General features: G+C 37.2%; 3 protein-coding genes across 3 annotated transcripts; all 3 read left to right on the plus strand.

The window, feature by feature from the left end:
• Window positions 1–990: 990 nt before the first annotated feature.
• Window positions 991–1,848, plus strand: LOC117427073 (G-protein coupled receptor 183-like). The gene has a single exon (XM_034045423.3). The coding sequence runs from the start codon at window positions 991–993 to the stop codon at window positions 1,846–1,848; it is 858 nt and encodes a 285-aa protein (XP_033901314.3).
• A 5,548-nt stretch (window positions 1,849–7,396) lies between these two features.
• LOC117427074 (ovarian cancer G-protein coupled receptor 1-like) lies at window positions 7,397–8,254 on the plus strand. The gene has a single exon (XM_034901653.2). It carries the CDS (start codon window positions 7,397–7,399, stop codon window positions 8,252–8,254), a length of 858 nt encoding a protein of 285 aa, XP_034757544.2.
• Window positions 8,255–13,900: 5,646 nt separating this feature from the next.
• On the plus strand, window positions 13,901–14,758 carry LOC117973339 (ovarian cancer G-protein coupled receptor 1-like). The gene has a single exon (XM_034925383.2). The coding sequence runs from the start codon at window positions 13,901–13,903 to the stop codon at window positions 14,756–14,758; it is 858 nt and encodes a 285-aa protein (XP_034781274.2).
• The last annotated feature ends 1,455 nt before the right edge of the window (window positions 14,759–16,213 follow it).

Raw genomic sequence — 16,213 nt, forward strand, 5'->3', positions numbered from 1 at the left:
ATTCTAGTCCTGGCGCTTACCAGCAGGTGGCGTAGTCGACGACTATTAATATTTAAGGGGACCCTGAGTGTCATAGGCACGCAGTGTGACACCAGCATGTTATTATTTATTTTCAAAGAATGTTCAAAAAGAAACCACAAAGCAACGAGAATGTAACATCAGTTACTTTTAAAAAGATTTACAGTATGATCTGGTCTTTGCATTTGCCATGTATTATTATGCAACAGTAGAGAATGTAGAAATGTAATATTTCTAGAAATGTATATTACTTTATTTTTTAGCTCCATGAACTCATTCCAATAAATTATTGGTATGCATTCAGTAACGTTTACAACTATATGTGGGGCGAGTTAACGATTGCTCCCCTGGAAAAGGCTTTGGGAACTTACCCCAGGAGTATTTAAATGCAAACCACACACCTGCACAGCATTGTCATGCTTTAATCTAATACTCGACATTTTTCTTAGATATCTAACTTTCCTGTCGCGAGTCCATAGTTTCACGGTACAAAGTGATGTATTTTTTTCTAGTTTTTGAACTTTCAACATGTGTTTTTTTCTGAATTGAATGTTTTGTAAATCCTCCCGAAAATGTCACAGCTACCCCCTCCCCATTTTTTCAAAATGACCCTAAAATCCGTACTCGTTTGTTTAGCTTTATGAACAGACCCGGAGTCTGCAGAGCGCCTTATCAAATGAAACCTCTGTCCAAAACGCTGTTCTTCGGTGAACTTTCCTGTTCTTGGTTGTGTAAATGGGAGGTAGTCGCCACCTTGTGTTTTCTTTGAAAATAACCTCCAGATACCTAACAAACTGAAATATGGGGCACGATCTGCAGTATCAAAAACAATTCTTAATTGCGTTCCAGGGATTTAACTGAACTCTATTGCGAGATCCATTACTTCACCACCCTCAAATTACCTCAACACTATAAATAGCAATACGCTACTTACCAGAACCTCACTTTATCATCATCCAGACACAAGGAGATATGACTGTCCCCCTTGCAGTGGATTTTGATAGCCCTGGCGATTTTGCCATTTTCATTTTGAACATACTAATAGCTACCACGATTGTTATAGTCGCTGGGTCGGTAGTTATAGCTATACTTTGCACAAAGTCTCTTCGCACGGAAAACAGGTTTATTTTCATGCTGAACACAAGCATAAGCGATACGTTATCGGGTTTTGCTTGGTATTACGGTGGACTTTTTGATGTGGATGAATATTATCCACAAAGGAATGCAACATTGGGCATATTATTTTCATTTGTGGGAGTGAACGTTTTTACTGTTCTGTTCGCACAGATTGATCGATATTTAGCCATAGGTCACCCTTATGTTTATAGTCGCTACATCACCAGGGCAGTAATTATTGGAATTTGCATTTGTTGTTGGGTTTACGTTTATTTAACAGTCCTGATTAACAACGTCGTTTCTTTGGAGGCAGCTACAAAGCATCGTGCATATGGTTCTCTGGTTTTTCAGATAATAATAACGCTTGCAATGCTTGGATTGAACCTTAAACTCTATCTTATCGCTAAATATCAACTTTCACGAGATCCGCCAGGTCCGGAAACCGACAGGAAGAAAGCCTCGCTGAGACTCATTATTGTCGTGGCATTTTGCTTCCTTGCTCTTTGGACTCCAGCGTTCATCAATGACATACAGCGTAATATGAAGTCACCGTATGCATACATATCCATAAATAATGGGACTGACCCTTTCTTTATACTGTCCCGAGGAAACGCCATTAGCACGCCAGCCTTGTACATAATGGGAAGTTCTGCTCTTAAGGAGGCTGTTCTGAGAAGAGTCTGTTGTGTGTTCCGGAAATGTAAAAGAAGGTGAGAACACAGGAAAAGGATGAACCATTTATTATTATTATTATTATTATTATTATTATTATTATTATTATTATTATTATTATTATTATTATTATTATTATTATTATTATTTTGTAAGAAGCGGTTGCAAAAGACCTATCCAGACACATTCACATTTTGTAGAGTAAGAGCCAACAAATTGTATTGAAATGAAAACGATAACTTCGTAGGAAAACGTGGATAAGATTACATTGGCAAATGATCATGAGATTGAAGTCTTTAAATACATTGTAAAGATGGGAAACATTTTGCAATAGTTTACACTGTTCGCTCTGGAGACTGGGGACACTTCTAAATAAGCAAGTTGTAACATAATGTCAAATCAGAATGTGCCAAGCGACATCAGCCCAGACGGACTACTATCCAATATGAAAGATGAGTTTCATGCGTATAGCACAGAGTCCGCCACCAAAAAGTGCTTTGACTGCCTAAATTGTTAGTTTTTCTGCAATATTACTTCAGCTATTATTTCACTCAATTCACAATTCTTTTGATTTAGTGGATTTGTTAGGAATTCTTTTCAAAGTGCAATTCTGAAAACATACATGCTCGTAAATGCGTTTATTGTGAGCTTAAATTGAGCTGTTTTTTCTTTATGTTACAGAACTGATCCAGAGAATGCCTTAGCAAATCAAACCAAGGGAACGGATCTAGCCAGACGTGGAAATACCGATCTCCCCGTTTGTGTCTTATAGAAATGCTTTGGCTTTTCTGTGTACCTGCATATTTTACTTGCCTCGTAGAATCCTGGTTAAGATCTGTGCAGTGAATTAAGTAGATTTGTATTGTCATGAACTTACTGGAAATGTTGATACAGGTATGTAGGCTACTATTGTAATATATTTGCTGAAAAGCTGATATGATCCATGTAATGTGATGCAGCAACTAAAAATGCATATCTGTTGACAAGCCAACTACAACATTACTGCCTGGCGTGCAGGGCAAAGTGGAAGAGAAATATATAGGACACGTTGACACATTATTGATGCTGTTTCCTCACAGTATAATCACATGTTTTAAGAACTTAAAATAATCTAATAACACCGATTTCAATATATCTTGTTGTGTCTTTCATCGCGTTGTCTATTTGTCCAGAGCCAAATGCTGAGGAAGAGTCACGCTTCCAGGAGCATCACAGAACCCCCTAAACTGAAATTGTACCCCAAGCTTTATCTTATCTTAATTCTTACTTTAAAGTCACTATCAGGACTTCTATTTAGTACACAAGGTGGACAATACAAAATAAGATTCTCTGAAAGAGTGAAGCCTGTAGGCTAGTATATAAAACGTAAGATGTGTTTAAATCGGTTACATTAGATTATTTTTAATATGTAGACATGTGATTGTATAGTGCTGTCAGCAGGACATGTGCCACACACGAGGAATCAAATGATATTCCCTTTGTTTGACTTTTTTTTAAATAAATACAATTCAGTTTTTGCTCTGTGCACATTCCTCAATTCTCTTCTTTTCGTGAACAATGTTAAGTGCGCATGTTTTCATTTAACTGTGGAAATCCTTCTTGGAATAAGAAAGGTGCTGGCTGAGGTAAATGGGTAACACATGTTGCGGCCAATCGTTATTTACTCCTAGAGATTATATAGTTTCAGGGTTGCACACGACTTTGATAGGAGTACGGCGGGGAGCGTGTTATATTTGTATTAAATTCATTATATTCAAATATCATGAGTTTTGAGATGGGTCTATCTCTCTTTTCACCCCTCATGGTACACCCTACTTTACCTTATGTTTAGATGTTCTGTGAAAATAATATAACTTTGTACATTGTGGAATCTCTGCTCTATTAAAGTACCGACCTCTGAGTCTACAACTTGTGGATCATTTATCATTTGTGTGCTTCATGCAAAGCCTGCTGTTTCATTCTGTTTTATCAAAGCGGGCGGCTTTAATTCAAATTAGGTTGCTTTGAAGGCGGTCCACATTTAAAGAACTCTTAATTTATGCCACAAAAAAAAAACATTCTGAATGTTGCTTTTTCAAAATGAAACGTTAATGAATCACCTCCAATTTAATTAAAATGCAAACAAGACATCATTCTGAACCAATTCCCTTTCGTTGCACTGTCCCGAGCAAAACCCATTAGCACGCCGGTCTTGTACATAATGGGTGGTTTTGCTCTTAAGGAAGCTGTTCTTAAAGTGTCTGGTGGAAACTCTGCCACAAATGTAAAAGAAGGTAAGAACCCAATTTGACACCATTGGGCTTTACCAATAGTTATAAAGATGTCATCCTATAAAGTCAAATATCCCCACGTTATTCCTCCGCACATTTGGCTGTACCCCAGTGTTCTGGATCTTTATTTTTTTAGTTTTAGATTTGATGCATGCTGTCTTTATTTGAATCTGCTCCATAAACTAAATAAAGTTTATAAAGAAACATGCAAAACTGTGATTATAAAAACAACCCTATCTGAATCAGTGACGCCTTTATAAACGGCTTTCTTTTTCTAACTTAAGGTGCGTAAAGTCCCGCTTTCCTTTTATTCTGGTTGCTATGCGCAGGCAGCACTGCAACAACGTGCTCTAGACATGGGATTCATTATAACAAAATAGGTGGGATCTACAAAAAGCGCCATCAAGAAAAAAACATGTGGCAAAGGTGCCACCTAGTGGTTTGAACGAAAATAACTTCGAGGTAGATTAAGAGATGAGAAAGATGTCCAGAGCCATCCAAATACATAAAAAAAACTATATATATATATATATATATATATATATATATATATATATATATATATATATATACACACACATATACACATTAACTAATTAAGGTAATGTGTATTTGTCAAAACTCAAATGTCTAAAAATGAAACATACACTTTTAAGCAGGTTTACAAACAAACAGGTGTTTATATCATAGGAGGCGAAACGCGGGGTCAGCTCGCTCCCCCCACCAACACATTTATGAACACACTGTGAACAAAACACTGAACAAACAGCACGATCATCACTAAGACCTGTAGTCTACTGGAGATTCTAGAATTACTAAAACACTGAACAAACAGCACGACCATCACTAAGACCTGTCGTCTACTGGAGATTCTAGAATTACTAAAACTATTTTTTTTTATCTTTCGCTAATACATTTTAGCACCTAATGGTAACTTACATTTACACAAATACACGAACGTGCACTCAACTCCTAATGAAACATTACAAGTTCCAGGTACAGGTATTGTTTTACATTGTTTTAAGAGGTAGATAAAAACAAATCATATTTGTTATGTAGAAGGTAGCTGAAGTAAAGTGCTCTTCTTTCGGGTCTATTGCTTAAATGAAGTATCTGACAGACTCGCTTAAATGTACCACAATAATGACTGCGTCTGTAATGAACTGAATTAAACTCCTTAGCAATGTTAGTCATGTTCTCTTGATCAGTGCTACAGCACCGCCTTGTTCAAACGTTCTTGATCTTAGGAAGTTCTTTAGTTTTCGCAACGCTGAGAAGCTTCTCTCAACTGCAGCACTGGATATTGACAAAGCGAGGAACATCGGATAATGGGACAGACTTAAACACATCAATTAAAGTGGTGACTTTTGCGAGTGTATTGATGTTCAATGGTGAAACATTTATTAGCTGCACAATCAAATCCGTGTACGAGGTGAAGGGAACCTGTATCAGCGCTGTGCTAATGTGCACAATATGAGCACAGCTGCATGACTTAAAGAGAACAAGACTCTTGGTGATATGTCACATTGTATTACATTATGGACAATGGGAGTAGAAGCTGCTCTGGCCCATAGACATGTTTTTTTTGTTTGTTTGTTTTTCTATTACTGGATCAAGTGAATTTGTACAAAGCGAAGTGCAAACCGATTTTTTTTTTTTTTTAGATTAAACTGACCTGTAAGAGATATGTTCGGTTTCCACTTCCACTAAACCTATTTTTAGAACCTAGCCTCTGGTGTGGTGCAATTAAATGTTGAGCGAACAACCCAGTTATTTCGAGTGTTTTTAAGAGGTTTCAGTCTGTTATTCTGAGCAGGACAAGGCTCAGTCATCTCGGATTTTTGCTGCTGTTTTCTTTGTTCTTTTCTTTCTTTCTGTTCTTTAGAATTCCCGCCCTGTACCTGCGGTGCGACCAGGCTTCTATCATTGACGCTCGTTTCTTCCTGCCCCAGAAGGGGTCGTTGGTGCTGGCAGTACTGCGGTGCAATTTGTGTTGTTTTATTATTATTATTTTTCTACTTTACACCCTAGCCATTCAGTGAGTGATTTTCTGTTTTATTTTGATACTTTCGCACCCTAGCCATTCAGTGGGTGTTTGGGTTATTATTTTTTTGTCATTTTTTTCCATTGTCAAATTCCTACTAAACCTTTAAAAAAAAAAAAAAAAAAAATTATAAATCAACCTTGTTTTAACTGTACCTAGTTTTGTTTGTCTCTCCTTGGTGTTGCCTCTAGTCCAAATCCCATCTATTACTAACGAGCCTGTGTTTGTATTGTGAGGTGCTGTGTTTGTCTTAGCTGCATTTAGGAACTGAAGTGAAATTAATTCTAGTCCTGGCGCTTACCAGCAGGTGGTGTAGTCGACGACTATTATTATTTAAGGGGACCCTGAGTGTCATAGGCACGCAGTGTGACACCAGCATGTTATTATTTATTTTCAAAGAATGTTAAAAAAGAAACCACAAAGCAACGAGAATGTAACATCAGTTACTTTTAAATAGATTTACAGTATGCTCTGGTCTTTGCATTTGCCATGTATTATTATGCAACAGTAGAGAATGTAGAAATGTAATATTTCTAGAAATGTATATTACTTTATTTTTTAGCTCCATGAACTCATTCCAATAAATTATTGGTATGCATTCAGTAACGTTTACAACTATATGTGGGGCGAGTTAACGATTGCTCCCTGGAAAAGGCTTTGGGAACTTACCCCAGGAGTATTTAAATGCAAACCACACACCTGCAGAGCATTGTCATGCTTTAATCTAATACTCGACATTTTTCTTAGATATCTAACTTTCCTGTCGCGAGTCCATAGTTTCACGGTACAAAGTGATGTATTTATTTCTAGTTTTTGAACTTTCAACATGTGTTTTTTTTTTAATGTTTTGAATGTTTTGAAAATCCTCCCGAAAGTGTCACAGCTACCCCCTCCCCATTTTTTCAAAATGACCCTAAAATCCTTACTCGTTTGTTTAGCTTTATGAACAGACCCAGAGTCTGCAGAGCGCCTTATCAAATGAAACCTCTGTCCAAAACGCTGTTCTTCGGTGAACTTTCCTGTTCTTGGTTGTGTAAATGGGAGGTAGTCGCCACCTTGTGTCTTCTTTGAAAATAACCTCCAGATACCTTACAAGCTGACATATGGGGCACGATCTGCACTATCTCAAAAACATTTCTTAATTGCGTTCCAGGGATTTAACTGAACTCTATTGCGAGATCCATTACTTCACCACCCTTAAATTACCTCAACACTATAAATAGCAATACGCTACTTACCAGAACCTCACTTTATCATCATCCAGACACAAGGAGATATGACTGTCCCCCTTGCAGTGGATTTTGATAGCCCTGGCGATTTTGCCATTTTCATTTTGAACATACTAATAGCTACCACGATTGTTATAGTCGCTGGGTCGGTAGTTATAGCTATACTTTGCACAAAGTCTCTTCGCACGGAAAACAGGTTCATTTTCATGCTGAACACAAGCATAAGCGATACGTTATCGGGTTTTGCTTGGTATTACGGTGGACTTTTTGATGTGGATGAATGTTATCCACAAAGGAATTCAACATTGGGAATATTATTTTCATTTGTGGGAGTGAACGTGTTTACTGTTCTGTTCGCACAGATTGATCGATATTTAGCCATAGGTCACCCTTATGTTTATAGTCGCTACATCACCAGGGCAGTAATTATTGGAATTTGCATTTGTTGTTGGGTTTACGTTTATTTAACAGTCCTGATTAACAACGTCGTTTCTTTGGAGGCAGCTACACAGCATCGTGCATATGGTGCTCTGGTTTTTCAGATAATAATAACGTTTGCAATGCTTGGATTGAACCTTAAACTCTATCTTATCGCTAAATATCAACTTTCACGAGATCCGCCAGGTCCGGAAACCGACAGGAAGAAAGCCTCGCTGAGACTCATTATTGTCGTGGCATTTTGCTTCCTTGCTCTTTGGACTCCAGCGTTCATCAGTGACATACTGCGTAACATGATGTCACCGTATGCATACATATCCATAAATAATGGGACTGACCCTTTCTTTATACTGTCCCGAGGAAACGCCATTAGCACGCCAGCCTTGTACATAATGGGAAGTTCTGCTCTTAAGGAGGCTGTTCTGAGAAGAGTCTGTCGCGTGTTCCGGAAATGTAAAAGAAGGTGAGAACACAGAAAAAGGATAAAGTTTAAACCATTTATTATTATTATTATTATTATTATTATTATTATTATTATTATTATTATTATTATTATTATTATTATTATTATTATTTTGTAAGAAGCGGTTGCAAAAGACCTATCCAGACACATTCACATTTTGTAGAATAAGAGCCTACAAATTGTATTGAATTGAAAACGATAACTTCGTAGGAAAACGTGGATAAGATTACATTGGCAACTGGTCATTGAGATTGAAGTCTTTAAATACATTGTAAAAGATGGGAAACATTTTGCAATAGTTGTTCGCTCTGGAGACTGGGGACAGTTCTAAATAAGCAAGTGTAACATAATGTCAAATCATTATGTGCCAAGCAACATCAGCCCAGACGGACTACTGTCCAATATGAAAGATGAGTTTCATGCGTATAGCACAAGTCCGCCAACAAAAAGTGCTTTCACTGCCTAAATTGTTGGTTTTTCTGCAATATTACTTCAGCTATTATTTCACTAAATTCACAGTTCTTTTGATTTAGTGGTTTTGTTAGGCATTCTTTTCAAAGTGCAATTGTGAAAACATACATGCTCGTAAATGCGTTTGTTCTGAGCTTAAATTGCGCTCTTTTTTTCTTTATGTAACAGAACTGATCCAGAGAATGCCTTAGCAAATCAAACCAAGGGAACGGATCTATCCAGACGTGGAAATACCCATCTCCCCGTTTGTGTCTTATAGAAATGCTTTGGCTTTTCTGTGTACCTGCATATTTTACTTGCCTCGTAGAATCCTGGTTAAGATCTGTTCATTGAATTAAGTAGATTTGTATTGTCATGAACTTACTGGAAATGTTGATACAGGTATGTAGGCTACTATTGTAATATATTTGCTGAAAAGCTGATATGATCCATGTAATGTGATGCAGCAACTGAAAATGCATATCTGTTGACAAGCCAACTACAACTTTACTGCCTGGCGTGCAGGGCAAAGTGGAAGAGAAATATATAGGGCACGTTGACACATTATTGATGCTGTTTCCTCGCAGTATAATCACATGTTTTAAGAATTTAAAATAATCTAATAACACCGATTTCAATATACCTTGTTGTGTCTTTCAGCGCGTTGTCTATTTGTCCAGAGCCAAATGCTGAGGAAGAGTCACGCTTCCAGGAGCATCACAGAACCCCCTAAACTGAAATCACAATTGTACCCCAAGCCTTATCTTATCTTAATTCTTACTTTAAAGTCACTATCAGGACTTCTATTCAGTACACAAGGTGGACAATACAAAATAAGATTCTCTGAAAGAGTGAAGCCGGTAGGCTAGTATATAAAACGTATAATAAACACTAAGATGTGTTTAAATCGGTTACATTAGATTATTTTGAATATGTAGACATGTGATTGTATAGTGCTGTCAGCAGCACATGTGCCATACACGAGGAATCAATTGATATTCCCTTTGTTTGACTTTTTTTTTTTAATAAATACATTTCAGTTTTTGCTTTGTGCACATTCCTCAATTCTCTTCTTTTCGTGAACAATGTTAAGTGCGCATGTTTTCATTTAACTGTGGAAATCCTTCTTGGAATAAGAAAGGTGCTGGCTGAGGTAAATGGGTAACACATGTTGCGGCCAATCGTTATTTACTCCTAGAGATTATATAGTTTCAGGGTTGCACACGACTTTGATAGGAGTACGGCGGGGAGCGTGTTATATTTTTCTTTAAATACATTATATTCAAATATCATGAGTTTTGAGATGGGACTATCTCTCTTTTCACCCCTCATGGTACACCCTACTTTACCTTATGTTCAGATGTTCTGTGAAAATAATATAACTTTGTACATTGTGGAATCTCTGCTCTGTTAAAGTACCGACCTCTGAGTCTACAACTTGTGGATCATTTATCATTTGTGTGCTTCATGCAAAGCCCGCTGTTTCATTCTGTTTTATCAAAGCGGGCGGCTTTAATTTTAATTAGGTTGCTTTGAAGGCGGTCCACATTTAAATAACTCTTAATTTATGCCCCCAAAAAATAAAAAAAACATTCTGAATGTTGCTTTTTCAAAATGAAACGTTAATGAATCACCTCCCATTTAATTAAAATGCAAACAAGACATAATTCTGAACCAATTCCCTTTCGTTGCACTGTCCCGAGCAAAACCCATTAGCACGCCGGTCTTGTACATAATGGGGGGTTTTGCTCTTAAGGAAGCTGTTCTTAAAGTGTCTGGTGGAAACTCTGCCACAAATGTAAAAGAAGGTAAGAACCCAATTTGACACCCTAGGGCTTTACCAATAGTTATAAAGATGTCATCCTATAAAGTCAAATATCCCCACGTTATTCCTCCGCACATTTGGCTGTACCCCAGTGTTCTGGATCTTTATTTTTTTAGTTTTAGATTTGATGCATGCTGTCTTTATTTGAATCTGCTCCATAAACTAAATAAAGTTTATGAAGAAACATGCAAAACTATGATTATAAAAACAACCCTATCTGAATCAGTGACGCCTTTATAAACGGCTTTCTTTTTCTAACTTAAGGTGCGTAAAGTCCCGCTTTCCTTTTATTCTGGTTGCTATGCGCAGGCAGCACTACAGCAACGTGCTCTAGACATGGGATTCATTATAACAAAATAGGTGGGATCTACAAAAAGCGCCATCAAGAAAAAAACATGTGGCAAAGGTGCCACCTAGTGTTTTGAACGAAAATAACTTCGAGTTAGATTAAGAGATGAGAAAGATGTCCAGAGCCATCCAAATACATGAAAAACTATATATATATATATATATATATATATATATATATATATATATATATATATATATATATATATATATATATATATACACACACACAATCACACACCTATCATTTTAGATTACGAATTGAACTAATTAAGGTAATGTGTATTTGTCAAAACTCAAATGTCTAAAAATGAAACATACACTTTTAAGCAGGTTTACAAACAAACAGGTGTTTATATCATAGGAGGCGAAACGCGGGGTCAGCTCGCTCCCCCCACCAACACATTTAAGAACACACTGTGAACAAAACACTGAACAAACAGCACGACCATCACTAAGACCTGTAGTCTACTGGAGATTCTAGAATTACTAAAACACTGAACAAACAGCACGATCATCACTAAGACCTGTAGTCTACTGGAGATTCTAGAATTACTAAAACACTGAACAAACAGCACGATCATCACTAAGACCTGTCGTCTACTGGAGATTCTAGAATTACTAAAACTATTTTTTTTTTATCTTTCGCTAATACATTTTAGCACCTAATGGTAACTTACATTTACACAAATACACGAACGTGCACTCAACTCCTAGTTAAACATTACAAGTTCCAGGTACAGGTATTGTTTTACATTGTTTTAAGAGGTAGATAAAAACAAACCATATTCGTTATGTAGGGGGTAGCTGAAGTAAAGTGCTCTTCTTTCGGTTCTATTGCTTAAATGAAGTATCTGACAGACTCGCTTAAATGTACCACAATACTGACTGCGTCTGTAATGAACTGAATTAAACTCCTTAGCAATGTTAGTCATGTTCACTTGATCAGTGCTACAGCAACGCCTTGTTCAAACGTTCTTGGTTCTTGATCTTAGGAAGTTCTTTAGTTTTCGCAACGCTGAGAAGCTTCTCTCAACTGCAGCACTGGATATTGACAAAGCGAGGAACATCGGATAATGGGACAGACTTAAACACATCAATTAAAGTGGTGACTTTTGCGAGTGTATTGGTGTTCAATGGTGAAACATTTATTAGCTGCACACTCAAATCCGTGTACGAGGTGAAGGGAACCTGTATCAGCGCTGTGCTAATGTGCACAATATGAGCACAGCTGCATGACTTAAAGAGAACAAGACTCTTGGTGATATATCACATTGTATTACATTATGGACAATGGGAGTAGAAGCTGCTCTGGCCCATATACATGTTTTTTTTGTTTGTTTGTTTTTCTATTACTGGATCAAGTGAATTTGTACAAAGCGAAGTGCAAACCGATTTTTTTTTTTTTAGGTTAAACTGACCTGTAAGAGATATGTTCGGTTTCCACTTCCACTAAACCTATTTTTAGAACCTAGCCTCTGGTGTGGTGCAATTAAATGTTGAGCGAACAACCCAGTTATTTCGAGTGTTTTTAAGAGGTTTCAGTCTGTTATTCTGAGCAGGACAAGGCTCAGTCATCTCGGATTTTTGCTGCTGTTTTCTTTGTTCTTTTCTTTCTTTCTGTTCTTTAGAATTCCCGCCCTGTACCTGCGGTGCGACCAGGCTTCTATCATTGACGCTCGTTTCTTCCTGCCCCAGAAGGGGTCGTTGGTGCTGGCAGTACTGCGGTGCAATTTGTGTTGTTTTATTATTATTATTTTTCTACTTTACATCCTAGCCATTCAGTGAGTGATTTTCTATTTTATTTTGATACTTTCGCACCCTAGCCATTCAGTGGGTGTTTGGGTTATTATTTTTTTGTCATTTTTTTCCATTGTCAAATTCCTACTAAACCTTTTTAAAAAAAAAAAAAAAAATTATAAATCAACCTTGTTTTAACTGTACCTAGTTTTGCTTGTCTCTCCTTGGTGTTGCCTCTAGTCCAAATCCCATCTATTACTAACGAGCCTGTGTTTGTATTGTGAGGTGCTGTGTTTGTCTTAGCTGCATTTAGGAACTGAAGTGAAATTAATTCTAGTCCCGGCGCTTACCAGCAGGTGGCGTAGTCGACGACTATTATTATTTAAGGGGACCCTGAGTGTCATAGGCACGCAGTGTGACACCAGCATGTTATTATTTATTTTCAAAGAATGTTCAAAAAGAAACCACAAAGCAACGAGAATGTAACATCAGTTACTTTTAAAAAGATTTACAGTATGCTCTGGTCTTTGCATTTGCCATGTATTATTATGCAACAGTAGATAATGTAGAAATGTAATATTTCTAGAAATGTATATTACTTTATTTTTTAGCTCCATGAACTCATTCCAATAAATTATTGGTATGCATTCAGTAACGTTTACAACTATATGTGGGGCGAGTTAACGATTGCTCCCCTGGAAAAGGCTTTGGGAACACCCCAGGAGTATTTAAATGCAAACCACACACCTGCAGAGCATTGTCATGCTTTAATCTAATACTCGACATTTTTCTTAGATATCTAACTTTCCTGTCGCGAGTCCATAGTTTTTGAACTTTCAACATGTGTTTTTTTCTGAATTGAATGTTTTGTAAATCCTCCCGAAAATGTCACAGCTACCCCCTCCCCATTTTTTCAAAATGACCCTAAAATCCGTACTCGTTTGTTTAGCTTTATGAACAGACCCGGAGTCTGCAGAGCGCCTTATCAAATGAAACCTCTGTCCAAAACGCTGTTCTTCGGTGAACTTTCCTGTTCTTGGTTGTGTAAATGGGAGGTAGTCGCCACCTTGTGTTTTCTTTGAAAATAACCTACAGATACCTAACAAACTGAAATATGGGGCACGATCTGCACTATCTCAAAAACATTTCTTAATTGCGTTCCAGGGATTTAACTGAACTCTATTGCGAGATCCATTACTTCACCACCCTCAAATTACCTCAACACTATAAATAGCAATACGCTACTTACCAGAACCTCACTTTATCATCATCCAGACACAAGGAGATATGACTGTCCCCCTTGCAGTGGATTTTGATAGCCCTGGCGATTTTGCCATTTTCATTTTGAACATACTAATAGCTACCACGATTGTTATAGTCGCTGGGTCGGTAGTTATAGCTATACTTTGCACAAAGTCTCTTCGCACGGAAAACAGATTCATTTTCATGCTGAACACAAGCATAAGCGATACGATATCGGGTTTTGCTTGGTATTACAGTGGACTTTTTGATGTGCAGGAATATTATCCACGAAGGAATTCAACATTGGGCATATTAAATTCATGTGTGGGAGTGAACGTTTTGACTGTTCTGTTCGCACAGATTGATCGATATTTAGCCATAGGTCACCCTTATGTTTATAGTCGCTACATCACCAGGTCAGTAATTATTGGAATTTGCATTTGTTGTTGGGTTTACGTTTATTTAACAGCCCTGATTAACAACGTCGTTTCTTTGGAGGCAGCTACACAGCATCGTGCATATGGTACACTAGCTTTTCAGATAATAATAACGTTTGCAATGCTTGGATTGAACCTTAAACTCTATCTTATCGCTAAATATCAACTTTCACGAGATCCACCAGGTCCGGAAACCGACAGGAAGAAAGCCTCGCTGAGACTCATTATTGTCGTGGCATTTTGCTTTCTTGCTCTTTGGACTCCAGCATTCGTCAATACCATACTGCGTAATATGAAGTCACCGTATGCATACATATGTATTAATAACGGGACTGACCCTTTCGTTGTACTGTCCGAAGTAAACCCCATTAGCACGCCAGCCTTGTACATAATGGGAAGTTCTGCTCTTAAGGAGGCTGTTCTGAGAAGAGTCTGTCGCGTGTTCCGGAAATGTAAACGAAGGTGAGAACACAGAAAAATGATAAACCATTTATTATTATTATTATTATTATTATTATTATTATTATTATTATTATTATTAGTTTGTAAGAAGCGGTTTCAAAAGACCTATCCAGACACATTCACATTTTGTAGAATAAGAGCCAACAAATTGTATTGAAATGAAAACGATAACTTCGTAGGAAAACGTGGATAAGTTTACATTGGCAACTGGTCATTGAGATTGAAGTCTTTAAATACATTGTAAAAGATGGGAAACATTTTGCAATAGTTGTTCGCTCTGGACACTGGGGACAGTTCTAAATAAGCAAGTTGTAACATAATGTCAAATCATTATGTGCCAAGCGACATCAGCCCAGACGGACTACTATCCAATATGAAAGATGAGTTTCATGCGTATAGCACAGAGTCCGCCACCAAAAAGTGCTTTGACTGCCTAAATTGTTAGTTTTTCTGCAATATTACTTCAGCTATTATTTAACTCAATTCACAATTCTTTTGATTTAGTGGTTTTGTTAGGCATTCTTTTCAAAGTGCAATTCTGAAAACATACATGCTCGTAAATGCGTTTATTGTGAGCTTAAATTGAGCTGTTTTTTCTTTATGTTACAGAACTGATCCAGAGAATGCCTTAGCAAATCAAAACAAGGGAACGGATGTAGCCAGACGTGGAAATGCCGATCTCCCCGTTTGTGTCCTATAGAAATGCGTTGGCTTTTCTGTGTACCTGCATATTTTATAGTGCTGTCAGACGTACATGTGCCACACACGAGTAATCAAATGATATTCCATTTGTTTGACATTTTTTAAAATAAATACAATTCAGTTTTTGCTTTGTGCACATTCCTCAATTCTCTTCTTTTCGTGAACAATGTTAAGTGCGCATGTTTTCATTTAACTGTGGAAATCCTTCTTGGAATAAGAAAGGTGCTGGCTGAGGTAAATGGGTAACACATGTTGCGGCCAATCGTTATTTACTCCTAGAGAATATATAGTTTCGGGGTTGCACACGACTTTGATAGGAGTACGGCGGGGAGCGTGTTATATTTTTTTTAAATACATTATATTCAAATATCATGAGTTTTGAGATGGGTCTATCTCTATTTTCACCCCTCATTGTACACCCTACCTTATGTTCAGATGTTCTGTGAAAATAATATAACTTTGTACATTGTGGAATCTCTGCTCTATTAAAGTACCGACCTCTGAGTCTACAACTTGTGGATCATTTATCATTTGTGTGCTACATGCAAAGCCTGCTGTTTCATTCTGTTTTATCAAAGCGGGCGGCTTTAATTCAAATTAGGTTGCTTTGAAGGCGGTCCACATTTAAAGAACTCTTAATTTATGCCACAAAAAAAAAACATTCTGAATGTTGCTTTTTCAAAATGAAACGTTAATGAATCACCTCCAATTTAATTAAAATGCAAACAAGACATCATTCTGAACCAATTCTCTTTCG

The sequence above is a fragment of the Acipenser ruthenus genome, chromosome 11, assembly GCF_902713425.1.
Source record: "Acipenser ruthenus chromosome 11, fAciRut3.2 maternal haplotype, whole genome shotgun sequence".
Classification (NCBI taxonomy): domain Eukaryota; kingdom Metazoa; phylum Chordata; class Actinopteri; order Acipenseriformes; family Acipenseridae; genus Acipenser; species Acipenser ruthenus.

Excerpts from the sequence above, each read along its gene's own strand:
- LOC117973339 (XM_034925383.2), top strand. The coding sequence starts at position 13,901 with ATGACTGTCCCCCTTGCAGTGGATTTTGATAGCCCTGGCGATTTTGCC.
- LOC117427074 (XM_034901653.2), top strand. The coding sequence starts at position 7,397 with ATGACTGTCCCCCTTGCAGTGGATTTTGATAGCCCTGGCGATTTTGCC.
- LOC117427073 (XM_034045423.3), top strand. The coding sequence starts at position 991 with ATGACTGTCCCCCTTGCAGTGGATTTTGATAGCCCTGGCGATTTTGCC.